This window comes from Oryctolagus cuniculus, chromosome 18 (genome assembly GCF_051225735.1).
Source record: "Oryctolagus cuniculus isolate XC-2025 breed Fujian yellow rabbit chromosome 18, ASM5122573v1, whole genome shotgun sequence".
Classification (NCBI taxonomy): domain Eukaryota; kingdom Metazoa; phylum Chordata; class Mammalia; order Lagomorpha; family Leporidae; genus Oryctolagus; species Oryctolagus cuniculus.
Genome location: NC_142884.1, coordinates 13,459,815 through 13,485,581, shown reverse-complemented (window position 1 = coordinate 13,485,581; position 25,767 = coordinate 13,459,815). Strand labels below are relative to the sequence as shown.

Below are 25,767 nucleotides of genomic sequence, written 5' to 3'. Positions count from 1 at the left end.
CTAAGCCCGTGAGCTGTTGGCTGAGTCTGTGTGTGGCTGGTCAGGTGCACCTGTGTGAGTGCTAGGACTATGTGGGACACACAGCCGGGGGTGGAGTGTCTGAGAGGGAGGGCAACCGTGTGTCAGGGTCGCCGAGTGTCGCTGGTGGCTGTGGGTGACAGGCTGCATGTGGGCACCCCGAAGGGCGAGGGTTCTGTCCAGGGCAGAACACAGAACATGTGCTTGGCTCTGGAGGCAGGAGGTGGCCAAAGCCATTCTGATGCCCTCATGCCTGTCCCAAAGCAAACTCCCACCTGTGGAGTCAAGGGTCACAAGCGGTTTGAAGATTAAAGGACCCCCAGGCTAGGGTGGGGGCACAGGGGCTGTCTGAGGGCTCGAGTGGGCTTGGATCGGGGCGGGCGGGCTGCATCTTGGTGCAGGGAAGTGGGTGCAGGTTGGAGCGCAGTCTGCGCCATAGGATTCGGCACAGGGTGCAGAATGGGGCTGGGGGTGCCGGGAGCCAGGCCACCGCCTGGGTGGTAGATGCAGAAGCTGCCACGAGACCCAGACCTGGGGGCCCAGAGACTGGAGCTTCCCTGACGCTCGGAGGCCACGAGGAAGGAAGCCGACTCCCTGACAGGCCGGGCAGACGGCCGAGAGAGAGTGGAGGAGGCCAGGCGTGGTGGCACAGCGAGTTGAACCACCGCCTGAGACACCCGCATGCCCCATCGGAGCGCCCGTTCCAGTCCCGACTGCTCTGCTGTGGATCCAGCTCCCTGCTCAAGCACCTGGGGAGGCAGCGGGTGAGGGTTCCAGTGCTTGGGCTCACGGGAGAGCCGGATGGAGTTCCAGTTTGGCAGCAAACCAGCGGATGGAATATCTCTTTTGGTCTGTTGCTCTGCCTCTCAAATAAACATTTAAAAAATAAGAGTGGGGACCTTCCTCCGAGTACGGGTTCTGGGGCAGCCTGAACTTGGCAGTGTGAGGTGGACGGGGTTGGAGCTACTGGCCAGAGATGGGGACGGGGTGCAGAGCGCTCACCTTTCAGCTCCAGCAGCCAGGGGGGCAGTCACTGGACCTGGGCCTCCCTTTGGAGGCTCCCTGCTGGTGGACTGCAGGTCTGGGACGAGGGCAGAATGCCCTGCTGACCTTGCTGTGTCTCCTGTGTGTGTGTGTGTGGGGGGGGCTGGGGTCCCTATGTTGGAGAAAATTTCCAAGGCTCATGAAGGCGGCAGGTGGGTGGCAGAGGGGGACGCTGGGGCAAGGAGCTGATCTCCCAGCCCCCACCCTGGGCCGCAACCACCCTGCCTCTAGAAAACAGCTCCCAACAGAAGGGGCCTGTGTGACCTGGAGGGCTGAGAGGAGCTGGGCCCCTTTGCTGAGGGCTCTGCTGTGCTGGGGGTCCCTCCAGGCTCTGCCAGGACCCCTCGGGTTCACTGTGCCCCTCTGCACAAAGTGGGGGCGGCATCAGCCCGCCCACTGCCAGGAGACCCCTCCCAGGGCTCAAACCTGTGGCTGCTCACAGAGTAGCTGTCCAGCCTGAGGCCCAGGCCCGCCCTGCGCTGGCCTCTGCCTGCCACCCGGCCGGCAGTCAAACCCCGAGACCCCCTAACACAGAACCCAGGGGAACCGCCTGTGCATCTCAGGGTCAGAACTCACCGCCCTGTCCTGCCCCTCCCTTCCAGAGGGGGACTCAGACTGTGGCAGGGACACAGCTGCCTGTGTCACCAGGCAAGCCTCGGGGGCAGCGGGGACCAGGTGCCCGCGCACCTCAGAGCCCCGGGGCTGACGCCGCCACGGCCGAGGCGGACTGGGGCTTGCCCTGGCGTGCGCCGTGAGCGAGCGAGCACACTGAGAAGCCAGGCAGCGAGGGTGGGCACCACAGCCACAGACGCGCGACCTGCTGGGCCTCTCCCTCCAGGTGCGGGACTGCAGCACCCAGAGGCAGCAGGGCACGGGGGGTGCCCCGCTGGGCAGGGCTCGGGGGGGGTGGTCTGTGTGGCCGAGGATCAGAGAAGCTGGCCCCTCACCTGGCTCTGGACAGGCTGGTAGTGGCTGACTTTTACCTCCCTTCCTGCTCCGTAAAATGGAGACCCCGGGGCTGCACGGGGTTAGAACCATGGCTGGACCAGTCAATGTTAACTGTTAGGTCCCAGCTCTTAATCACATCCTGATCCTGCTGCTCACAGGGCCCGATGCATGCTAAATACTAAAAAATCAACTCCAGGACAGAAGACCCCAGTCCCATTCCCCAAGTGCAGTGTACGAGCAGGGGGCCTTGGGCGTTACCTACCACCCCTCCCCAGTGTGCAGAGCGAGCTGCTCCCGTTCTAGGCTGGTAGGGGCCAGGGGCTCCCAGCAAAGAACTCATCAGCTCCCCCCCCTCCCCCCCCGAAACACCGGAGACGAAGCTACTTGGGCAGGAGGAGGTGATGGGAGGACGCAGGCTTTGGCAAAGGTTCCTTGGCAGGTGGCGGGCCCGCATGGAGCCAGGAGGCAGAGCGTGGCTGGGTCCGCACCCGCGCTGTCCTCACATCCGCCTTCTGGGGGCCCCTCCTCCCCAGGGCCCCCCTCCTGGAAGTGCCATGGTGCCCCAGCAGCACCTCTGGGGACCTCGTTCCCACTGGCCTGCACCAGCACATGAGGACGACGCCCCCACCTGGGGCCTCAGGCGGACTCCGTGGCGCGGTCTGTGCACTTCGACTCAGCCATCCTCACGGCAGAGCCAGGGTCTGCGGCAGGCAGCGTGGACCCCGCTGCTGCCCGGCACCCCCCCAGGGCTGGGTGAGCCTGTCTCCCAGCTCAGGCCCCGCAGCCGAACGAGGTTCCAGCTGCCACGTCCAACACTCACTGCCGGCTTGGGTGAAGGGAACCCGGTTCCCGAATGCACCCGCGGGTGGGAGGCTACAGCTGGCATCCCAAGGGTTTGCCACACGATGGCGCCACTTGGTGACCAGCACAACCCCCAGGCGCTGGGCACCGCCGGCAGACAGAAGCCGGCAGAAGCATAGGGGGCCTGGGGCTACGCGGGCGGCTACTCCAGGGCCACCATCCTCAGGCTCGGAGCGGCGCTGGGGCAGGGGGTGCAGCTGCCAGGACCCCATGGCTGCTGCAGTGTGGAAATGGACCACGGGGCGCCCTGCTTCCTGGAGTCGGGGCGTGGAGAGGCCACGTTCTCCGTGCTCGCGGGGGGTAAGGGTGGAGATGGAGAGCTGCAGGCAAAGCCGGCAGCCACACCCAGCCCCTCGCACAGCGGCCGGCAGCCTCAGTGCCACGCCAGGTGCACAGGGGGCGCTGGGCACCCTGTACACACTCACTCTCTCCCTGGAGGGCTGGCTGAGCTGACAGGGCAGCTTCTACACCCTGCCAAGCCTCTGCACCAAGGTCACCGCAGAAACGCCAGGCCAGGGCCCCAGAGGCGCCTCTGCTGTCACCCACCTGGGCACCCTGGGCACCACACCACCTCCTAACCCCCTAGGCCAACAGCAGACGCAGCCCTGGGCAGGGGGGAGGGCCATGGCCATGCTGCAGGGGCAGGCGGGCCGCGGGCACATCTGGAGGCACTTCTGCAGGAGCCGGGGGGCCAGAGGGCGGGCAGCGCGCGGCAGCGCCACGGCCCGCCCCAGGTCCTGTGCCTCCCAGACCTCGGCTGCGCTCTGCCTGGACGCACTCTGGCCCGCCCTCCTCTGCGCCCAGAGCTCTCTTCACCGCTCCCTCACTGCCAGCCGAACCTTTTCTCAAAGGCCCAGGACCCCCTGAGGAGGACAGTAGGGCCCTACGGGGGTGCCCAAGAGCAGCCAGGGAGACAGAAGTGGGCGGGGGCAGAGCAGACAGCCGGCAGCAGGCGGCGTCACAGAGCAGTGGACGGCCACATCACCTGCACGGACTGACCTGGGTGACCCCGCGCACTGGGGGACACGTAACTGCGATGCCGCGCAGACGGGGCGGGCTGTACCAGACTGTACGCTGTGTTTACCCCGGGCCGGTCCTGGCCTTAATTAGAGGTAGCGACGGCTGTGTGCAAGCAGGGGCAGCTGGGGGTCACAGGGAAGGGCGCCAGCACCTTCGCCCGCAGCAGGGGCAGCTGGGGGCGGGGTCTGGTCCCGACCTGAGGGCGAGGAGGCAGCCGAGCGCAGGACGGGCTCTTTTCCAAACCAGAAGCAGGCGTGGTCTTGAGCCAGGCGGGCACTGTCCTGACGTGGCCTATTTCGCCCACCAGAGTGTGTTCTGATGCAAACACGCGCGTGGAGGCCCGAGGCCAGCTCTTTCCCGGCATCCTCCTCGGCAGGCGGAGCTACCTGCTCGACGACTCCATGACCCTGCGGCTGTGTCTCTGGGGACTCCCACTCAGGCTTCGTGGGCGGCCAAGGACACCCTCCCAAGGGCAGCTCCTGCATCTGCCCCCCTCCCAGGACAGCCTGCTGGGGGGAGGGGGCTGGGGAGGGCAAGCGGGACACAGGACCAGGCTCCCACGACTGTGTTTATTGGAGCCACCAGCTCGAACCCAGTGATAGCTCTGTGGGCCTGCCTTGCCTCCCAGGAGGGCCGAGGCAGGCCAGAGGGGCCTGCTGCTCCTGTCCCTGCACAGGGAGCTGCGCACGGAGCCTGGGCCCCCACTGCGACCTACCAGACTCCTCCCACTGCCTGTCTCCACAGGGGACTTAGGATGGGTGCCCCATCCCCGGGCGGGGTGGGGCCTCTCAGAGTCACCCCTCAACGGCCCCCAGTGGAGGCTGGGGGCCCGGCCCTGGACACCTCGTGTCTCGTCCGCCAGGCCTGCTGCCGCTCTCCGCTCGCCGGGGACGCGCGCGCTCCCTGCTGTGCCCGGGGCTCGGAGACTCCTCGCATGGACTCCTCCCGGGCTCAGGCCAGCAGGCGGCTGTACTCTGCCAGGGCCGAGGACTTTTTCACCCCGTCCCAGATCCGGGCGGCATAGTGGAACCTGCAGGAGAAGGTCGACAGTCAGGGCTGTCCTGTCGGGAAACTGAGGCTCACGTACGACCGGGCACGTGGACGCTGAGCACGGAGCCACTCCTTGACTGGGACACGGGGAGGACGGCCACACGGACGGGACATGGCCATTCGGGTGCCCACCAGGCCCTGGCTCAGACCCGCGGAGGAGCAGAGCTGGGATGGACTGCAGTCGGGCCCGAGGAGCTCCTGCTGCCTGCTGTGTATGGTCCTGGCCCTGCGGCCACAGCCAGCTGCAGGCAGACGGCTGGTAACGTGAGAGGCTGCGTGGGCCACTGCTTCCTTCAGACCCGGAGCCCTGGGGAGCGGGGCCGGCAGGCGCAGCAGGGCACGTGTGTGAGCGCCTGTGGCTCCCACCGGCTTGTTTCCCGCCTCCTGTGAGGCTACACCTCCGGGCCTGACACCTCCCGAAGCCTAAGCCAGCTCACTGGTCCTCTTCCTGGCAGCCAGGTGGACCCAGCCCCAGGTGTGCCCTGGCTACGTTGACACTGCTTCCCTCTGGGCCTAAATCTCCCCCCAGTGAACTCAGCGCCAAGGCTGATGCCCCAGGCCTCAGGTCACGGGAACACCTGCCGCGAGCGGCTCCCAGAGCCCCAGGAACGGCGCCGGGGGCTGGGGAGGAGCTTCACGAGGCCACATGGTTCCTTGGGGTCCCTTCTGCCCCGCCCAGTGCGCCCCTCACACCGGCCCCTCCTGCACGCACTCTTACCAGTTCTTCTCTGTGAGGATCGTGTGGGACAGCTGCGGCCGGGCCATGGACATCACCTGGCTCCGGAGCTTGCTCACCAAGGACTGGAAGCTGGGGTGGCCGCGGTACCCGGGCAGCAGGGAGAAGAGCGGGCTGGAACCCGGCCCTGGGGTGTCGGGGAGGGAGGGTGAGGGACAGACGCCTGGAGGGTCCTCCCAGCCTCATAGCATCCCGGCTTCAAGGAGCCTGCAGAGCCCAGCCCCGGCCCCAGCTTCCTGAAACCTGCTCCCAACGGAGGGGCCAGGCTTCGTCTTCTCTCAGACCAGCTGGGCCCGCGTCACCCCCAGGCCTGAGCTCAGACCACACCCCTGTGCGGGGGGGGGGGCACACCTGCTCTGGGCGGGGTCTCGCTCTCCGCTTCGCTGTCCATGAAGGGCACCAGGAACAAGTTGACCTCCGAGTCCAGGAAGTCAGGCGGCAGCCCCGGGAAGACGTTGCACTGCAGCATGGACAGGGTCCCTGTGGGGGCGCACACGTCAGCCTGGAGGCGCGCGCCAGGGAGGAGCCCGGCGCGGGGTCGCGGCACTCACCCTTGTAGCGCAGGTGCGAGTGGGCCATGAGCTGGTCGATCACCAGGTGCATCTGCCGCAGCCTGCGGGGACAGAAGTCCTCCCGGCGGGCCTTGTTCTGCAGGAAGACTGCGGCCGGCCCGGTGGTGAGGCAGAGCGCACGGCCGCAGCACGGCCCCTCCCCCCAGCCCGGTCCCGGCCCTCGTCCCAAAGACCGCTGGGAAACAGTCACACTGCTGCACCAGGCCCGGCCCCAGAGGGAGACAGATGAGGAGAGGCCCGCGGGCCAGGGTGGGAGGGGAGGCAGGAGGGGCTCAGGGAGGCCACATGTCGGAGGCTCTGCCTGCAGAGGGGGTCCGAGACGAGCCCGAGCCCTTGGCTGAGCCGCAGGGGAGGAGGGGCCCCGCGGGCAAGGGCCCGGAATGGTTTCCTGATGGCCCTGCTGGGAGGTGCCAGGGACCCAGCTCCCACAGCCAGGCCTGGGTTTAGGGGCAGCCGGGGTGGGGGGCTACCCCATGTGGCCTCCTCGTGACACCCCCCCCTCGCCTCCCACGTCCCGCCTCTCACCCAGGTGGGGGTAGTACTCGGTGCCCTCCTCGGAGCCCGATGAGCTGCTGGACTCGTGGCTGGGGGACGGCGTGGAGGGCTTCACCATCTCCGCGGTCTGCAGGAACCTGGGCGGGGAGGAGGTGGCTGTGACGGCTCTGAGGTGCGCGGACAGGCCCGGCCGCACCGGGGAGGCCAGGCGCCCGTGCTTCTCACACAGCCGGGACGGCGTGGCGCCCGCGCCGCCTCCTCCACACCCAGCCCCCGCTCTGCTCTCGGGAGCAGCATCCCTCTTCAGAGCGCTTCCGGGGTCGCAGCAACACCAGGAGCTCCAGTGCACCTGCCGCCCCGTCCCGGGCTTGGAGAATCTCTAGGGAGCGGCGCCCACTATGGCCGCGCACAGCAGGCACCGCCGCTGCCCTCTTGCTCCGTGCCCTGCCACCTTCCCCCCGCGGAGTGTCCGCCGTCTCCGCAGCCTCCCCGGGATGAGCCCCCTGTGTGGCTTCGCTCACTCAGCAGCACGCACTTCGGGCTGCCCCGCGTCTCGACGCCCTGAGGGAGCCCCAGCGCCCCGCAGCCCCCAGCTGTGTGCTGTCACCCAGCGGGGGCACCTGGGCTGCTGCCAGCTTAGGCAGGTGACTGACGCCCTCGGGCACCTGCGGGAAGCTTTCTGTGTGGACAGCAGCTGTCTCTACAAGGTTTTCCCAAGCACGTAGGTTACTGACGTAAGCGGAGTGGGGCCTGACCCTCCTGGACCTCTGCTCACACAGACCCACCGGCCACAGCTGCAGGGCTCCGTCCCCTGCCCGTCCCTGCCCAAGCCCACGCCCTACAGCGGAAACGCCACAGCCGAGTCCAGTCTGTCCGTTTGCTTCGAGCCTGTAGCCTGGGGCCAGCGCACACAGCTGTCCAATCTACCTGCCGTGTGGACGCAGCCCGGCCCATGGCGGGAGGAGGGGCGTCCCAGGCCATCACTGAGATGGGCCACAGTAACCAGCTCCCCACACCTCTTTTCTGCGGGTGGCCAGGCCCACAGCTCTGCCCACACCCAGGGTGTTCCGCAAACAGCGACTCGGCCTGTCGGCTGCTCTCTGTGCCCAGGGCCTGGCGAAAGCTTCACCCTTCCCCCCCGGCCGCACTCGCAGTTCCTGACACAGCGTCAGGAACGGCAGCCCCGGCCCCTAGGGCTGCAAGTCATACCCGGGCTACCTGCCGCGGCTTCCCCGCCCTCGCTCCTGCCTGGGCCCTGGGCACTCCCACCCGACAGCTGTTTCCTGAGGCCACGAGGGACCTTCACGGCCCAGGCACGGAGCCAGTCTCGTCCGGGGGCATTTCTAGAACGCGTAGGCAACTCCTTCCAGCTCTACTCTTCTGGCTGCCAGGGCAGCGACAGGACGGCTGCAGCTCGCGCCATGCTCGGCCCGGCACCCGCCTCCCGGGGGCTCGCGTCCCAACAGGCAGAGCCGGCCCTGAGGTCTGGGGAGCGAGGGCGGAGGCCCCGAGCTGCAGGAGGAGGGCCCTGAGGCCAGCGCAGGGCCCCGCCGGCACCTGTCACAGAAGCATCCCTCGGGCCGCTGTGAGACCCCGAGAGCCCTGGGCCGGGCTGCCCCTTGTCCCCCCGCCCGCTCCTCACCTGTACAGACTCAGGTCTGTGAACCAGTCCTGGACCACGATCACCACGTGGCAGACCGTGAAGAGGAAGGCGGCAATCTGCAGGGACTGAGGGCCAGGAGAGCAGCGCTGAGGGCCGCGGCCACAGGGCCCTCCAGCAGCGCCGGGTGTCTCGCCCAGGGGGATGCGGGCCCTCTCCCGACAACCCGAGGGGCGCCAGGGCAGCGGCCGGCAGCCAGCCTCCCCCACGCGCCGCGCGGCCCCCACCTGCATCTCCACGTAGGTGTGCGGAAGGTTGTACTCCGGAGGCAGCTTGCGGTCGTTATTGATGAGGTGGTCCAAGATGGAGGGGCTGAGGATGGGCTACGGCGAGAAAGGCGGGGCGTGTCTGGTGGGCGCACACAGCGCCCGTGGGAGGCCAACACAGGGCAGACACGGCGCGGGGCCGGGGCGTGGGCGGCGGGAAAGCCGCTGCCTGCAACTCCTGCATCGCAGAGCGGAGTGCCCGGTTCTAGTCCCGGCTACTCGGCTTCTAAGCCGGCCCTCTGCTAACGAGTCTGGGAAGCCATCTGGGGGGTGAACCAGTGGACAAAGACCTCCGTCTCTCCCTCCCTTTCAAATAAAAAAATCAACCTTAAATGCAAACAATGATTTCTAATTAGCAGGTGCTAGAACAAGGCGGGGGGGGGGGGGGCTGACGAGGAACATTCCAGAGCCCCTCCTTCCCCCACTGTTATGAATCACCTGCTCTCCAATGCCCGTGCCCAGAGAGAAGAAACCTGGCGCTGATCAAGGCAACATTTACGTGAATGAGTCACCCCCTTGGGGGTGCTTCCTGTTGTCGGCTGTTTCGTTTGCCTTCAAACCCTGACTAAGATAATTACTTAGGTCAAAAAACAAGGAGTGCTGTGACAGCCGGCGAGGGCGCACACATCACCTCGTGAGCGTACAAGACCCGTGGGCAGCTCCCCAACTTTATCCTTGAGGAACACCGAGGTGCACAGTGCAAGAGCTGTCACCGGGAGCACAGCCCTCTGCCCGCCCTGAGCGCCAGGCACTTCGGAACGGGTCTCACAGCGGCTCGCCCCGCCCCCGGGCCCCTTCACGCAATGCCGTTCTCCCTGGGGACCTCGGGCTGGCACAGACCGGCCCCTCCGAAGGGCAGGCCGGGAAGCTGGACTGTGCCTGGGGACGAGCCAGCGGCGACGGCACCCAGCTTGGCCACACGCCCTGACGTGCCACGGAACGCTCCCACCTCACCCACCTACAGGGTGCCGAGGTCGGCGGAGTCAGAGCTTAAAGCCAGGCAGGCGGTGAGAATGGCACAGGCAGACGCCAGGGCCAGGCTTCTAAACCCCGCCAGGCTGCGGGCAAGGGCACAGCAGGAGCGCAGCGCTCAACAGGTGGCCTAGGGCCCAGGCGTGGCCGCAAGTGCGTGGCCCCCATGCTGCGCTCGGCGGCAGACACTGGGAACGCGGGCGGGGTGGGCACCTGTGTGTCCAGGAACACAATCCGCTCCTGGGTGATGAAGAAGTCGATGCCGCTCGTCTGGTTGCCCCCGCGCTCCTTCATCTCGGCGCTCTGGGCCCGGAACACGTACGCCCTGGAGGGGAGGGGCAGGGCTGTGTGAAGGTCTGGTTCACAGTGGGGCACGCCTCTGCAGTAGCGAGCATGTGCGCTCCGGTGCCCGCCTGCCAGCGGAGCCTCCGTCTCGGCCCACGCCCTTGAGGCCACGCTTTGTGCACACAGCACTCCTGCCGTCGTTCCATTCATGAAGCCAGGAGCCCACGTGCTTAGCGGCAGAGATCCAAGGACCAGCTCGGCCTCTTCCCGGCTGCGTGGCCCTGGGCAAGTTCCTCAGCTTTCCTCCTCCTCATCTGTTGAATGAGGGTGACAACAGCACCGAAACGGTGAGATGAGCGTGAGGCTAGCACAGGCAATGCCGCAGAGCAGGGCCCGACGCGCAGCCGCTGTTAACTCAGCTACGACTTACCAAGTGCACCTGCCACACGCCAGGTGCGGGCACACAGCTATGGATGCCTCCACCACCGGCGAGGGGCCCTCTCGGTCCTGGTTCCCAGTTCCCCATGGCCAGGAGGTCGCCCTCGTTCCTACTTGTGCCAGGTGCAGGGGTCTGAGAGCAAACAGGTCGAGGGAACCTCGCCCTCAGCCCATAGAGTGCAACCCAGCAACACCGTGACTTAAAGTGACTTTCTCCGCCCCAACCAGTAAAATCAGGGTGACGACTGCTGCCTCCCAGACGCTGGCTAACTCGGAGCAGGCGTCCTCCCACGGGACACCCGCTCTGCGGAGACCGCCTGTCTGCGGAGAGCAGCATGGACTGGGGGGTGCGGCCTCGGCTCTGGGAGCTTCCGCACGGGACTCGCCTCCCGTGGCCTCTGTGACGGCTGGGAAGGGCCGCCCTGGAGGAATGAAGGAGGGGAGTTCCCAGGGAAAATCGGTGGGATTTCACGACAACAGCTGGTGCCAAAGCCCACCACCCCACGGCAGACACGACTCACAAGGACACAGTGTGACGACAGGGTTCTCGTGAGCTCGGGCATCGGAACCGAGAGGCCCGGGGAGGTTCTGCTGGTCGTTGGGTGAGGCAGAAGGAGTGCTGTCCCAAAGAGGAGCCACACTGGGCCAAAGTCCCAAGTGACCACAGAGGCGCTGGGAGGCACGGAGAGAGGCAGAGGGATGGCCCAGCCTGGCTCCAGGGGAGCCAAAGGCTCCCCAACAGTGACGGGTAAGCTTCCCGGGGTCTCCAGCAGTCCCCCGGCATCTGGGGGCTACCACGGCCCCTCTCCATGGGCGCAAAGCCCGACTGCGGGTCTGTATGGACTCTGCATGGGGCAGGTGCTGGCTCAGCCGGGGAGACCCCAGTGAGGAGGCACGCATGCCCAGGGCTTCCTGGCTCTGCCCCCACTCCGGCTCCTGCTGGCGTGCACCCTCGGCAGGCAGCAGGGACGGCAGTGGGAGACCCGGTGGAATTCCCGGCCCCCAGCTCTGGCCTGGCCCAAGCCGGGCTGGTGCAGGTATGTGGGGGAGTGGACCAACGGATGGGAGCTCTCTGTCTCTCAAATAAACAAGTTTTAGAAAGACTGGAAGGGGAAAAAAACCCTGCTGCCCACTCCTGGAGTCCAGGCTGTGGTCAGCTGCTTCGTAAGACCCAGAGCCTGCTTTTAAAGGTGACCTGAACGAGGCTGCTCCTCACGTCCCAGCCGGCTCCGCTCCCTTCTCTCCCCCATTGCTTTCTTCTCCAGTGACGTGGTGAAGCTGCCCGGCCCCTAACCCCGCCTTCTCCGCTCCTGGTCCCAGCTCCATTTCTTAAGCTCCCACCTGCCCGCAACCTGCTCCTGCCTGGGACCTCACCCTTGACCTTTAGCATCACGCATCATTGTTGCTCAAGAATGTCTGGTCAAGGATTCCTCCACCCGAGTGGCTTTCCCCGGCCCAGAGAGGTAGAGCCACTCTCCCAGGGGAGCACAGCAGGACGGAGGCTGGTGCGGAACCCACTTCCTGCATCCAGACCCCTACTTACTCTCTGCCAGGGGCAGGTTAACTTCTGCGTTCCTGATCTCATTCAGCTTCCAGAAACCCACTAGGCACACCGGGAGGCGACGTGACGAGCCCAGGGCCACCCAGCAGGTAAGCAGCAGGGCTCACCAAGCCTTTGTGACCGTCATCCACTCCCCTCGCAAGGCGGGGGCTGACAGCCCTGGCGCCCGTGACCACCTCGGACGAGGGAGTGAGGCCTGGCGAGGGGACGCGGCTTCCCAGAGCCCTGCAGCAACACCACCTGCGACACCCGAGCCCCCCTGCCCCCGCCCCTGCCCCAGGGAGGTGCCCCCTCCTTCCCGGCATCCTTCACCCCTACCTGAGGTCTCCTCACCTCTGGTCCTCCTCTGGAGTGTTGGCGGACAGCAACGACATGACCATGGACTTGCCTGTGCCCTGGAGGCCCAAGACACCAACCACCAACACGTCAGTCTGATCCAACAGGTACTGTGGGAAGACGCAGGAACCAGACCCTCACAAGCCCGCCTCAGCCCTCTTGCCCACCCCTCCTCGGCTGTGAGGAGAGCAGGCGCGGCCTCCAAACCCTCTCCTGGGCGAGGGGCCTGTGCTGGCCTCTGCCGCGGTGGGGCTATGGGGGGTGCTCTGGGCACAAGGACAGCAGCTGCGAGAGCTGAGCAGCCAAAAGCCTGGCGTGGTGCAGAAGCTGCAGGGAAGGCGGGGGGCAGCAAACCCTGGGAAGGGGTGAGGGGCCGAGAGCAGGGCAGCTGGCGAGGACAGGACCCTGGGCGCCGCTGCAGCTGACTCTCCGGCTCCAGCTGGCCTGAGGAAGCCCAGGAAGCAGAGGAAGGAGTGGCACTGGGAAGAGACAGCAGGCATCCAGGCCTCGTGGGCGGCATCTAAGAGCTTCCCAGGCCCTCCAGTGACCTTCACCTCTGGGCTGCTGCCTCTGCTGTTTGACCACCAGGGGGCGCAAGAGACCGTCCTCAAGGATAGCCGCTCCGGCCTGCACTGGGGCTGGGGCTCCCAGCGACCCCAGCAGAGTTCACGGGGCCCAAGCACAACTCAGTGAGCTGGCACCCCCTGGGCTGCCCTGCTGCCTCCAGCAGGCACCGGGCACAGGTGACCGGCGACAACTACGCGGCACCAACAATTCCGTTCTTTAGTCAACCAACCGCGGGTCAAGTGCTGAACGGCCGCTGTGGGGACAGGGTGCTGCCGCGCCAAGTTCTGCCTGGTCGCGCAGCAGGGGATGGCCTAGACACGGGCTCCCCAGTGACCTCCAGCATCAGGGTGGCCGAGAGGCAGAAGGGCCCGGTTCCAGGTGTGCCTGTCGCGCTGAGCCCAGGTGCTGGGGCGGGACAAGGACATTCCGGGAGATGTGCAGTGCGAGCCAGCACGGCCTGCAGAGGGCAAAGCCGCGTGGGAGGGCGTGGGGCCTGGGAGCTGCGGGCAGGGAGGCCGGCCCGGGGACCTGGGGTCGGCCGAGGGCACGGGGGAGGGAGCCAGAGGGACGTGCTGACAGGGGCCACGGGGTCGGCACGGCTTCCGGCTGCTCAGGGAGGACGCGGGAGCAGAAGCCCCCGGCTGCGGAAGGCGGCAGGGACACCTCTCTACCACACGAGCAGAGCACCCAGCCGCGGCCCTGGCCCGGCGAGAGCTGGCCGCCCGCACCGCGGTCACCGCTGCGGCTGGGGGGGGCGCCGGGGGCCGCGGTACCTCGATGGCGCTGTCGCACCAGTTCATCTGGTCATCCACCAGCTTGATGCTGTGCTTCATGCGCTCCGGGGGCAGCAGCTTGGCCTGGCCCACGACGGCTGGAGAGAAGCGGCAGAGGGCGTGGTGAGGGTCTGCAGGAGGGGCGCCGCCCCCCTGCCCGCCCGCCCGCCCCGCCCCCACTCACGGTCCATGGCTGCCGGGGCGGCGGGGCCCATGCCCCGGTTCTGGATCTGGTACACGGGCTGTGTGGGCCTCTGGCCCTCCTTCTCCCCCTTGGGAGGCGCGGGGGCTGCCGGGGGTGGCGGCGCGGCCCCCTCAGGGGTGGAGGCCCCGGCCCCGGCCGCCGGCCCCTTCCCCTCCTCGCGCGGCTTCATGAGGACGATGGGCTTCTCCAGAGGCGCGGGTGCAGGTGGCGCGGCCGGAGCGGCCGGGGGCGGCGGCTGCTTGGACTGCGGGGGTGGGGGGGCCGGTCAGTGCAGCCCAGCCCTCCCCAGGCGCTCCCCCCACCTCCGGGCTATGCCCCCTCACCCGCTCCGCGGGCGGTTTGGACAGGATGATGGGCGTCTTCTGCATGACCGAGCCGCTCGGCTCCTCGCTGCCGTCCTGTGGGGAGGGAGGGCAGTGGCTGGGGGTCGGGCGCCGAGGGCCTCCGTGCCGGGCACTCGCTCCGAGTGCTTCGCTGCGGGAACTCCTCTATCCCCCAGCAGCCCTGTGAGACAGGCGCCGCACCCCGCTCTGCAGCTTAGATAACTGGGCTTGCCCACGGTCACACAGCCAGGACAAGGGCGGCGAGCCGACCCGGGCAGCCAGGTCCCAGCACAGAGTGCACCCTCCGACCAGCTGCCTCCGCAGGCAACACGTCCAGCTGGACAGGAGCCGGGCGCGAGTCGGACCTTCCCGGGCCGATGCTGCTGGCTGTGAGAGCCCGGACAAGGCTGACCCTCCCTCGTCCCTCAGTCTTCTCACCCGCCAAGTGGGGGCAGGAACTCCTTCCTCACATGACTACCACGAGGTGGACAGAGTCACAGACCGCCCGGCCTGGCCTCGCATGTGACAGGCGCACCTGCCATCCTCACCCCGCCCGGCGCCTCGCCCCTGCTCCGGCCACGCCGGGGACCGATGCCCACGCCACATTCTCCCGTGCCTCTCCTGACTCACCCACACAGGACGAGACCCGCGTTTGGGCCCTGCGCCTCCTCTGCTCGGCTGAGGCACCGCAGGGGAGCCCAGAGCCCTCGCTGGGTGGCTGCTTCACCCCACCCGGAGGATGCTCGTTTAAACCCTGCTTAGGGCGCTGGCTTACGGTGAAACCCAACGGCAGAGCGGCGTGACTGAGCGTGGCTTTGCAAACAAGAAAAGCTTCCGGGGCGGGCCACGGAGCAGTGGTGTGGTAGCATGGATGACGCCCGTGAGGGAGGCTGTCGGGTGCGGGAGAGGATGGACAGATCTGCTTCGGGGGCCGGGAGGCCCAGCTCGGGTGCCTGTCAGCACGGACCAGCGGGCGCCCAGCAGGAGGCCCAGGGGCTGCCACTGGCCCGGGGACGGACATGGAGGAGAAGCGGGGCAGGAGGCCGGGCCATGGAGGACGAGAGGAGTTCATGAGCCAGGCGGAAGGCCAGGCTGGGCAGCAGAGTCCGCGACAAAGACGACCTTCGGTGCTGCTTGTTCAGGGACTAAGGCCGGGGGGGGGGGGCAGCGGGTGAAGCCGCCCCTGCAGCACCCGCATCCCACATGGGTGCCGGCTCAAGTCCTGGCTGCTCCACTTCTGACCCAGATCTCTGCTGTGGCCTGGGACAACAGTAGAAGATGACCCAAGTGCTTGGGCCCCTGCACCCACGTGGGAGACCTGGAAGAAGCTCCTGGCTTCAGATAGGCTCAGCTCTGGCCATTGTGGCCATTTGGGGAGTGAACCAGCGGATGGAAGACCTCTCTCTCTCCCCCCAACTCTGCCTTTCAAATAAATTAAAAAAATAAAAAAGCCAAGGCGTAGCGGGCGGGCACCTTCTCCTGCAGGAAGTGTGCGTGGTACGCGGTGGCCCTGACGCGGGAACCTGCACTCTTCACGGCTGCCCACCTCCAGGGACAGGCTGCGGCAGAGCAGGCCACCGGGCGACGCGAGGCCTCCTGACTCCCGCCCAAGCCCTCCCTGGGGCGGGCGGTGTGGCAGAGCTCAAGACTGGGCAGGCCCTGCCCTGGGTGTGAGCCCTCCTCGGTGAGACCGGGCCCACCACGGGGCCGCGCTCTGCGGCTGCTCTGATCACACACCCAGACCCTCGCGGGCCGAGTTCACTGAGACCCCAGCACAGCGCTCCTTCTGCGGCCTCCCAGGCCCCAGTCACCTCCTTGGCCCCCCTTCCCACCACCCTGCCTCCTTCCTACCCACTCCCGCCGGGGTCAGCACCCCACTCACCCGCCTCTCGCGCTCCCACGGGGCGACGTACTCCCGCTCCCGGCCTCCAGGCCCAGAGAGGCTCTGGGGGCCGCCGGGGCCCGGCTCCTTCCACCGGCGCCGGCGCTCTATGCCGTAGAGCCCGGGCTGACTGTGGCCGGACTCAGACATGGCGGCCTGCGGGGGGAGGGAGAGGAGCTGGGGCCCAGAGGCTCCTGCCGCCCGCCCTGCGCCACAGGAGGCGGCTCCCTCCAGACAGCTCTGCGGCCCCCAGGATCCAGGCTTGGCTTCTCCCCCAAGGGTAAACCCCTCAGTTCTCGGGGAGCTCCGGGCTCACCAGAGTGCACTTAACCTGGGCAGCGATCCACTGTAGCCAGTGGCCCGTAAGTTTCACCAAGCACTTCCAAGTCTGAGGCAGGACACCCTAAGTGCGGTTTATCAGCTCTGCCAACACCCCAGTCACAGATCCTACCACACGCCTCTTGCCCCTTCCTCCTCCTGGCTGGATGGAATGTGGGTGCGGAGTTTGGAGCTGAAGCAATTATTTTGGGCTGTGAGGCAACCTATTGGAAGGCATTTTCGGGGGCCGAGGGGAGGCCTCATGTTAGGCTTGAATGCCCACCTCTGCAGGCAGTGAGGAACTCACTGCTCCTAAAATAAAACTACTCCCAAATACTGAGACGCTCCCACATCAATACAAGTCTTAGGGGCAGATCCACACAGAAACAGAATCATCTCCCCAGACTTAGGAATCAGTGCAGGATCCTGAGCGGGACAGCGGCCAGGAGGGCGCGGCGGGCTGCGGCAGCACTGAGGGGTTCCATTCCCCCCCCCCCGGGCCACCCCCCTGCAGCCTGCTCACCTCAGGCCTCTGCACTGCTCAATCTAGCGCCGAGCGCACCACCCCGCCCCCACCACGGACACTCCGCTCCGGGTCTCTGGGGCGAGTACCCCGAGACGCGTCCACGTTCTAGGGGGGCCTTGGAGCGCCCCCTGGTGGCTGGACTCTGCGGGGACACCCGCACTAGCGCAGGGCCGCCTTGCGCTTTGGTGACGACCGAGTCTTCTGGGCCCAGCCACCGCCCCTGTCTTGCACTCCAGTGCTGTCCACAGCTGCCGGCCGGGCAGAGGTGAGGAGTGGAGGTGGGGGCACGGCCCGTCCAGCGGGAAGCGACTTCCCCTAATCACCCTCCAACCCTGCTGGGCTCTAAGTGCCTGCTCCACGCCCCCAGCCCAGGGCACCGAGACATAAACAGGCCCCTGGGAGAGACGCTCCCCAGAACTGTTTACAGGACGCGGGGTCACTCTGCTAGCCGGCGGGGGCCTGGCCAGTCCCGCTGGCTGCTCCCTGACCGTGCGGCCAGCCCCTGCAGACAGGAGACGGGGGCCGTCTCCGCCAGCCAGGCGAAGGCCTCCTTTAGCGCTAAATGACTGTTTACAGGCCCCCACGGAGCCGCCCAGAGCCTGGGGCCCCCTCCCCCGCAACTCGACTGCTGCCTGCCCATTACTCTGCCCCCGCACCCCAGCGCTACTGTGTCTCAGCCGGGATTCGGCCCCGGCACCCAAGTCTCTCCTCACAAAGCAAGGAGGGCCCCCTTCCCAGGAAACCCAGTGTCCACTGTGTGCCCACTTAACAGTGCCTTGAGGAGCGCCCCAGAATTGAAGAGCCCCCACACATGCGGTCAGGGACCCCCTCCCATTGCTGTCGCCCCCTGGGGGTCCTCCAACATTCTCAGGCCAGGTTACTGCAGTGTCTTGACCGACCTCCCCGGAAACCAGCCCAATGCACACACTCGGGGGTGGGGGTGGGGCGGCCACAGAACCCAGCGCCTCACAGCCCCTTGGGCGAGCTCCCAGCCCCCACGCACCCACTGGCAAATCATTTATGGGCTGCATCCCACCTGAGTGCCAGCTGGGGCACCTGGGAGGGAAGACGGCCCGAGGGCCCTGCGCCCACCTGGGAGACCCGGATGCAGCTCCAGGCTCCTCCGGGGGAGTGACCCAGTGCAAGCAAGACCGCTGTTCCTCCCTCTTCCTGTATAACTGCTTTTCAAATTATTTTCAAAAATTTATTTATTTGAAAGGCAGAGTTAGGGAGAGCCAGAGATCTTCCAACTGCTGGTTCAGTCCCCAAATGGTTGCAACGGCCGGAGCTGGGCCGATCCGAAGCCAGGAGCCAGGAGCTTCTTCCGGGTCTCCCCTGTGGGTGCAGGGGCCCAAGGACTTGGGCCAGCCTCCACTGCTTTCCCAGGTGCATTAGCAGGGAGCTGGATCGGAAGAGGAGCAGCCGGGACTCGAACTGGCGCCCCTATGGGATGCCGGTGCCGCAGGCGAGGGCTTAGCCTACTCCGCCACAGCGCCGGCCCCTCAAATAAACGAATCTTAAGTATCTGTGGGAGGCCCAATGCCCCCCAACTCAGTCCATTCACACGCTGGGGTCCTGCGTGGAGCATCCCACCCCCACGGTCACGAGGGTCGGGTTCACGATGCTGCGGAGGGGACCCCACAATTTGGGCTTTGATTGACACATCCTCTGGTATCCGCGGGCTGGAACGCGGCCATTGCCGCAGGGGACGCCCCTGGGCCATCACGGGGAGCTCAGGGGCACGTCCCGAACAGATTTCTATCGGTACTTCCGGGCCCGCAGCCACGCCCGCCCCTCGCCTCAGGACCCGGCTCCCCACCCCTCCGCCCCGACCGCCGAGCTATTTAACTGCAGCCAAGGGGGCGGGGCGCGCCGCAGGCTCCGCCCAGCACCGGCGCGCGCACCTCGCGCAGGCTCGCGGGCCCCTTACCTAACGCAGCTGCTGATTGGCTCCCGCGGCGCGGCGCGCGCTCTCCCGTGAACAGAGTGGGGTGGGGGCGGGGAAGTTCCACCGCACAGCACTCGCCTGTAAATGGCGTCTGGGGGCCCGGAGTGTGGGAGAGAGGAAGAGGACGAGAAAGTAAGACGCCGGCCACTCTGAAGCCGGCCTTTGTGTCCCGGAAGCGGCCCCTGGGGAAGGCTGGCCCGAAGGAGGAAGAGGAGGAGGTATCGCGATGCAAGGCTGAACCCCTGGTCCCGCGGGCGGCCGACACTGCGCGTGCGCAGTGGCTGCACACAGGCGCGCGCGCGAGTGCGCCACAAGCGCGCCGGGCTGAGCATGCGTTGAGGGAGGAGCTTGGCCTCAGCGCGCATGCGGATCACGGAGCGGCGGTGGGAGGGCGCCGCGGGTCTCAGTGCGCGTGCGCGTCCGTGCGCGCCAGTCTATGGGTGGGTGGTTCTGAAGACTGCGGGTTCGAGTCCCGCCTCCTCAGTGATGGGAGCGGGTTGCGGTGGGGTGGGGCAGCGGGGAGGCATTTCAGTATCCTGGGCCGAGTGAGCGCCGAGGCCACAGGAATGAATCAGACCTGTGAGAGTCTGGTCTGTGGCTACGGGATCTGATCGCTTAGGGAGGGGCCTGGGTGGGCCGAGCAAGTGCAGGCTGGCTGAGACTCGGGGTCACCAGCACCCTCAGGACCTGGAGATGGGCTCGCAGGGGTGGGCAGGTGCGGTCTTGAAGGGCCACCCAGGGCGGGCTTGATCGGGAGCGCCCCGAGGAGGGGGGGGCTTGTCTGCAGAGATGCGGGCGGGGGTTTGTGGCCCCAGGGGAGCCCACGCTGGTGGGCCCGTGGTGGCCAAGTGGGAAGGAGGCAGGCTAGGAGTGAGTGGGAAATGCCCGTTTTAATGTGAGATCTGTTTTTTGAAAGCGTTACACAGAAAGAGGAGAGGCAGAGAAAGAGAGAGAGAGAGAGAGAGGTCTTCCATCCGCTGGTTCACTCCCCAATTGGTTGCAACGGCCAGAGCTTTGTCGATCTGAAGCCAGGAGCCAGGAGCTTCCTTAGGGTCTCCCATGCAGGTACAGGGGCCCAAGGACTTGGGTCATCTTCCACTGTTTTCCCAGGCCACAGCAGAGAGCTGGATCAGAAGAGGAGCAGCTGGGTCTTGAACCGGCGCCCATATGGGATGCTGGTGCTTCAGGCCAGGGCATTAACCCACTACACCACAGCGCCGGCCTCTTACGTGAAATCTTATTTATTTAAAGTGGTGACATGTACATATCAGCAAAAATGCAGGCAGCCAAAGGGATGCACAGAGACAGCTTCTAGGCTGAGTGTTTCCCGGCCCCCCGACCGACAGGTTGTAGGTGTTTAACGGACACCACAGCTGCGCCAGGCCTGTGTTTTTCTTAGTTGAATTTCGCCACCTGGGTTGACAGTTTCACATCTGGGCAACTCCATCCCCCACCCCGCCCTGGCAGAAATGACTTTAAGGGGGTGGGGGGAGAATAGGGCTGACCTTGACCTGGGGCTCACTGTGCCCCTGCCCCCACCCCCACCCCCACCCGATGCAGGAAAATGAGACTGAAAGACTGAAGGGCCGGTAGCTGGGCAGCCGCAGGGCCTGGGTTCAACCCACGCCTGTGTCCCTGCGGGAGGAGCCCACGGCGCCCCGCCCCAGGCAGGCTGCGTGGCGGTGAGTCAGCGCTGGGGTGCAGGGAGCTGCCCTGTCCGTTAGCCCACGGTACACTGCTGTGTAGAGCGAGCACCCCGGGTCTGGATCGGCGTCCCTAGGAGTGCCTGTTCCGGAGCTTGTGTGGCCTCTGCGTGTCTGTCAGGCCTCAGGTGCAGCTGCCGAGTCAGGGTGTGTGCTGGCCTGGGCATCCGAAGATCCTGATTCCCCTTTATTTCACTCAGTCCCCTGTCGAGTGAGTGACGGCTGCAGCCATCTGCCGGGAGGGGCTGTCGGCTGGAGACGCCGCCCGGGCAGGATAGTGGCAGGCGTCCGTGGGCCAGGGGACACCAGACCAGAGATCAGAAGGATACCCGAGCGAGTGTGTGGAGCCGGGGACAGGACAGGGAGATGTGGATCGAAGACAGAAAACCAGAGTGTGGGGCGGGGGGGGGGGAATAAGGTGCCGACGTCCCTCCCTGTCCTGTACTTGGAAGTTGCGAGAATAGATTTGAAGTGCACCCATCCCGAAAAAGCCAGTACGGGAGACGATGCGTGTTAATTGGCTCCACCCAGCCATTCTGCCATGTGTGCAGGGATCACAAGGTCGTGTTGGGAGCTGGAGGCGGGACTCGTGGGTTAAGCTGCAGCCTGTGACCCCGGCACCCCGCTACTCCGCTTCAGAGTCAGCTCACTGCTAACGCGCCGGGGAAAGCAGTGGAGGACGGCCTGCGCACTTGGGCCCCTTCCGCCCACATAGGAGAGCAGGATGGGGTCTTGGCTCCTAGCTTTGGCCTGGCCCAGACCTGGCTCTTGGAGCCATTTGGAGAGTGAACCAGTGGGTGGAAGATCTCTTTGTATTCTCCATGTATCTCACTGTGTCATTCTGCCTTTCAAATAAATAAACAAATAATTCAAATTCCTTCTTTTTTAAAGATGTGTTTATTTATTTGGAAGTCAGAGTTACAGAGAAAGAGAGAGACAGAGAGATCTCCCATCTGCTGGTTCACTCCTCAGGTGGCTGTAAGTCAGGGCTGGGCCAAACTGAAGTCAGGAGCCAGGAGTTTCATCCGGTCTCCCGTGTGGGTAGCCGTGCCCAAACACTTGGGCCATCCTGTATGGCTTTTCCCAGGCCGTCAGCAGGGAGCTGGACCAGAAGTGACGCAGCAGGGACACAAGCTGGTGCCCAGATGGGATGCCGGCATCACGGGCAGCGGCTTCACCTGCTGCGCCACAACACTGGCCCCACATAGGAAAAACTTGTAAAAAAAATAAAATAGCAGATAGGCGTGGGTACTTGAGGCAGCAGCATTCCACATCAGAGAACCGGGTTTGAACCCCGGCTCTGCCGTACAACCCAGCTTCTGGCTCCTGGGCGGCGGCAGGCGATGGCTCAGGTAGGCACGGCCTTCGTGTGGGAGATCCGGATTGAGCTCCCAGCTCAGGGCTTCGGCCTGGCCCAGCCTCGGCCGTCACAGGCATTGGGAATCAGAGGATCGGGGCTCTCTGCCCTCACTGTCTCTCTGCCTTTCAAATAAGGAAAATAAGAAAAACATCAGGGTGAAGGCATTGGGAGAGACAGAGGTCACAGAGGGTGACAGGCGGGCAGGGGAGGCGATGAGGGCACATCTGTGCAGAGGCCTGCAAGACAGGAAGGAAGTGAGCCGCAGGCAGGTGAGAGACAGGTGGGCGTGGGCCTGTGGGGGAAACAGACGGTTTCAGTTGCTGCCTCCGGCCCCTCGCTGTGCTCTGACGGCTCGGGGCGCGGGCTTTCCCCACCCACAGGCACCCGTCAGCTGTGCCGGGGACACCAGCGGGGCGTCCTGGCCCTCAGGTTGCTGGTGACACTACCTTGTGACCGCAACAGCCAGAGCTGGGCCTGGCTGAAGCCGAGAGCCTGGGTGGTGAGGACACAAGCGCTTGAGCTGTGGTCTTGAGAGCTGGGTGGGCAGTGGAGCAGCTGGGACTCGAAGCTTGCGGTGCCACGTGGCCGTGGTGGCCCTGAGGAGTGGGCGTGGCGGGAAATTGACAAGCTTTGACATCTTTACTTCGAGGACGAGCTCTGAAGCTGTTGGAGTTGGGGGTAAGATGGGCTCGGAGATAGAGAATTCTTTCTTACTCTCCCTTGCAGAATTCAAAAAGCGTGCACTAAGGCACCGCTGTCGCCGTGCCCACAGGCGGCGCCTGTTGTCTCCCTCCAGGTGTGAGCACGCTGTTGCCTGCTTGCTTTAAGCAAAGCACAGCTGTTGTGTCATTTTCTGAACTGTACAGGTCTGCCCGAGTGCACCCAGCCCAGCTCCTGAGAGAGCAGTCGGGCCTCCCTGGGGAGGGGTCAGAGGAAGGAGGGTGTCCTGGGGAGGGGCTGAGTGGGAGCATGGCCTGGAGCCCAGGGAACTGGGGACGTTTGTAAAAGTTCTTTGAGGGGCCGGCGCTGTGGCATGGTGGGCTAAGCCTCTGCCTGTGGCGCCAGCATCCCATATGGGCACTGGTTCAAGTCCCGGCTGCTCCACTTCCGATCCAGCTCTCTGCTGTGGCCTGGGAAAGCAGTGGAAGATGGCCCAAGTCCTTGGGCCCCTGCACCCACGTTGGAGACCCAGAAGAGGCTCCTGGCTCCTGGCTTCGGATTGGCCCAGCTCCAGCCATTGCGGCCAACTGAGGGGTGAACCAGTATGGAAGACCTCTCTCTCTCTCTCTCTCTCTCTCTCTCTCTCTATTCTGCCTTTCAGATAAATAAATAAATCTTTTTTTTTTTTAAAGAAACAAATCAGAAACTGATCATACAGCTTTGTTTTCCTCAAGATTGTTTAAAAAATGTTTTGAGCTCCCATTTAAAATGTGTGTGCTGCTTGGTAATCAAGAAAGAGCTGGCGGCCGGCGCCGCGGCTCAATAGGCTAATCCTCCGCCTAGCGGCGCCGGCACACCGGGTTCTAGTCCCGGTCGGGGCGCCGGATTCTGTCCCGGTTGCCCCTCTTCCAGGCCAGCCCTCTGCTGTGGCCAGGGAGTGCAGTGGAGGATGGCCCAGGTGCTTGGGCCCTGCACCCCATGGGAGACCAGGAAAAGCACCTGGCTCCTGGCTCCTGCCGTCGGATCAGCGCGGTGTGCAGGCCGCAGCGCGCCGGCCGCGGCGGCCATTGGAGGGTGAACCAACGGCAAAGGAAGACCTTTCTCTCTGTCTCTCTCTCTCACTATCCACTCTGCCTGTCAAAAATAAAATAAAAAAAAAAAATTAAAAAAAAAAAAAAAAGAAAGAGCTGGGCCTTGGTGGGAGGCCGGCAGGAGCCGTGGAAGGCCCAGCTGGCATGGGTGTCAGGAAGGGCCTGGGGCAGCGTGGGGGAGCACGAGGAAGCGGCTGGGCCAGCTGCTGGCCCCCGGACCCGGGCCAGCGCTCGCCCAGTTCCCGTATGGGCTGGAGGCAGGACGGAGGCAGGAGAGGGAAGTAGCCGGAGATGGCTATGCGCTGACCCCTGGGGGAGGGAGCCCTGTGACGCACACCTGCAGCCCCGCTCCGGCTGAGGGCTCAGGAAGTGTTGGTCCAGTGAGGGGGTGTCGGGACCTGAGCCCTGCTGGGGAGAACGAGGCACACGGGACAGGGCAGACCCACGATGAGACAGGACACGGAAGCTCTGTCCTGACCTTGTCTTGCCTGGCACCGGCGTAGGAGGTTGGTGTCTGGGAGGGTGAGGGCCTCAGGCCGCCCCGGGGGTCCCGGGCGTGCACTCAGTGACACTGCAGCCCCTGGCGTGAAGACGCGACAGTGAGCCAAGCTGAGCGGCGGTAAGGCTCCGGCATCTGGGTGGGCCGGGGCCTGGGGTCGCTGCCTCCCCACCTCTGCTGTGGCTTTGGGCAGGTTTCTTTTCCGTGACTCAGTTTCCTCATCTGTGGAATGGGACCAACAGGGCCCACTTTTGCTCCCTTTGCGAGCTCATTCACACAAAGGGCTTAGCACGGCGGCTGCTCTCACGTGTTGTCCTGGCTGTCGTTCGCTGCAGAGGGCTTCCTGGTGGAGTGGACATGTAGGCCGAGGCCATCGGAACGCCCCTTGCCAGCGGGAGGGGAGTTGGCGGGAAAGAGTGGTCCCAGGGAATGAGGGAGGCAGGGCTCTGGTGGCTCTGCTGGGAGGGCGCTGGCAGTGACTTTCGGGGTCTCGTTCCTTTCTTGGCCCCCACCGCTGCTCGCTAGGAGGGCCGGCGTCCAGAGGCCCCAGCGTAGCTGCCAAGGCTGAGGGGCCGGCCGACCGTGGGCTTTTAGGGAAATCCAAAGATAGCTCAGCACCGGATGAGTCGCAGTCGGGCTTCCCCCGGGAGCAGGGATGCCAGGATGAATCAGAGAGCCGGCGCTGCGGGGGTCGGCCCCGGCCACTCAGCCCTGACTCAGCTCGGGCAGGGCCGGCCAGGGCCGGGGCTCAGTGTCTGTGTCTGCGCACTGGGGCCTCTGAGTGCCGGCCCCTTCCCTGTCCCTCCCAGATGGCTCGTGACCAGAGGTGGGAGGGGGACTTAGGAAGTCCCCCGAAAAGTCTTAACTGAAAAGGAAGCTTCCCTTGGCGTGAAAGAGTCTGAGGCCCCCGTCGCTTTTTCATCATGCGCGTTTCCAGGAACTTCTCGAACCCCTGCGAGTGTGGGAGGGGTGGGGCCCCGTCCTCCCTGGACGGGCGAGTTGTGCTCCAGTGAGGCTCCAGTCGGGGGCTCGGGGGCAGGGGGCAGCGCAGAAACAGGGCAGCCACACACTGCATGTGAAAACAGCCGTCATAGGGGCCCGCGCTGTGGCCCAGCGGGTTAACGCCCCGGCCTGCAGCGCCGGCATCCCATGTCGGCGCTGGTTCCCGACCCGGCTGCTCCACTTCCGATCCAGCTCTCTGCTGTGGCCTGGGAAAGCAGTAGAAGACGGCCCGAGTGCCTGGGCCCCTGCACCTGCATGGGAGACCCCGAGGAAGCTCCTGGCTTCGGATTGGCACAGCTCCAGCTGTTTCAGCCAACTGGGGAGTGAACCATCTGGTAGAAGACCTCTCTCTCTCTCTCTCTCTCTCTCTCTCTGCCTCTCCCCTCTGTGTAACTGACTTTCAAGTAAATAAATAAATAAATAAATGAATTTTTAAACAAAAGAAAAGAGAAAATGGCCGTCACGAGCTGAGTGCTTCTTTGTCGGTTCTTCCTCAGCCCCTGGCCCTCCCTGCTGCTACTGGTCTTCGTCTTCACCGCGGTTCGTGGAGAGGTAGAACGCTCAGAGAGGGAGAGCCACTTGCGCAGGGTCACACAGCAGGGAGACGGCAGAGCCAGCCTCGGACCGCGAGCTCTGTGATGGCCAGGC

The 25,767-nt window shown here is 65.4% G+C and overlaps 1 protein-coding gene and 2 long non-coding RNA genes across 4 annotated transcripts; 2 read left to right on the top strand and 1 right to left on the bottom strand.

Annotated features, from left to right (window-relative positions):
• Positions 1-4,446: 4,446 nt before the first annotated feature.
• SMG9 (SMG9 nonsense mediated mRNA decay factor) lies at positions 4,447-18,925 on the bottom strand. 2 transcript variants are annotated; one of them, XM_002723100.6, is made up of 14 exons: positions 18,787-18,925; positions 16,013-16,168; positions 14,131-14,205; positions 13,787-14,051; positions 13,603-13,700; positions 12,260-12,372; positions 9,856-9,967; positions 8,632-8,727; positions 8,387-8,472; positions 6,775-6,881; positions 6,229-6,336; positions 6,029-6,157; positions 5,660-5,804; positions 4,447-4,921 (listed from the first exon to the last, which is right to left on the bottom strand). In XM_002723100.6, the coding sequence occupies exons 2-14, from the start codon at positions 16,160-16,162 to the stop codon at positions 4,843-4,845; spliced, it is 1,563 nt and encodes a 520-aa protein (XP_002723146.1). In that variant the 5' UTR covers positions 16,163-16,168; positions 18,787-18,925; the 3' UTR covers positions 4,447-4,842. The 2 variants fall into 2 exon arrangements, with proteins under 2 accessions (XP_002723146.1, XP_051695056.1); XM_051839096.3 differs by lacking the exon at positions 18,787-18,925 and adding an exon at positions 16,854-16,876.
• LOC127488740 (uncharacterized) lies at positions 18,820-25,573 on the top strand. The gene is made up of 2 exons (XR_007916526.3): positions 18,820-19,022; positions 25,312-25,573. It is a non-coding gene; the product is annotated as an uncharacterized LOC127488740 (long non-coding RNA).
• Positions 22,424-23,209, top strand: LOC149120780 (uncharacterized). The gene is made up of 2 exons (XR_016224945.1): positions 22,424-22,545; positions 22,984-23,209. It is a non-coding gene; the product is annotated as an uncharacterized LOC149120780 (long non-coding RNA).
• Positions 25,574-25,767: the final 194 nt, after the last annotated feature.

Bases quoted from the DNA above. Each gene is read 5' to 3' on its own strand.
- SMG9 (XM_002723100.6), bottom strand. From the start codon at position 16,162: ATGTCTGAGTCCGGCCACAGTCAGCCCGGGCTCTACGGCATAGAGCGC. The intron at 6,158-6,228 runs GTGAGTGCCGCG...GCGCCCCCACAG, and splicing joins CTCGCACCTGCGCTACAAGG to GGACCCTGTCCATGCTGCAG. The intron at 5,805-6,028 runs GTGTGCCCCCCC...CCGACACCCCAG, and splicing joins CGAGACCCCGCCCAGAGCAG to GGCCGGGTTCCAGCCCGCTC.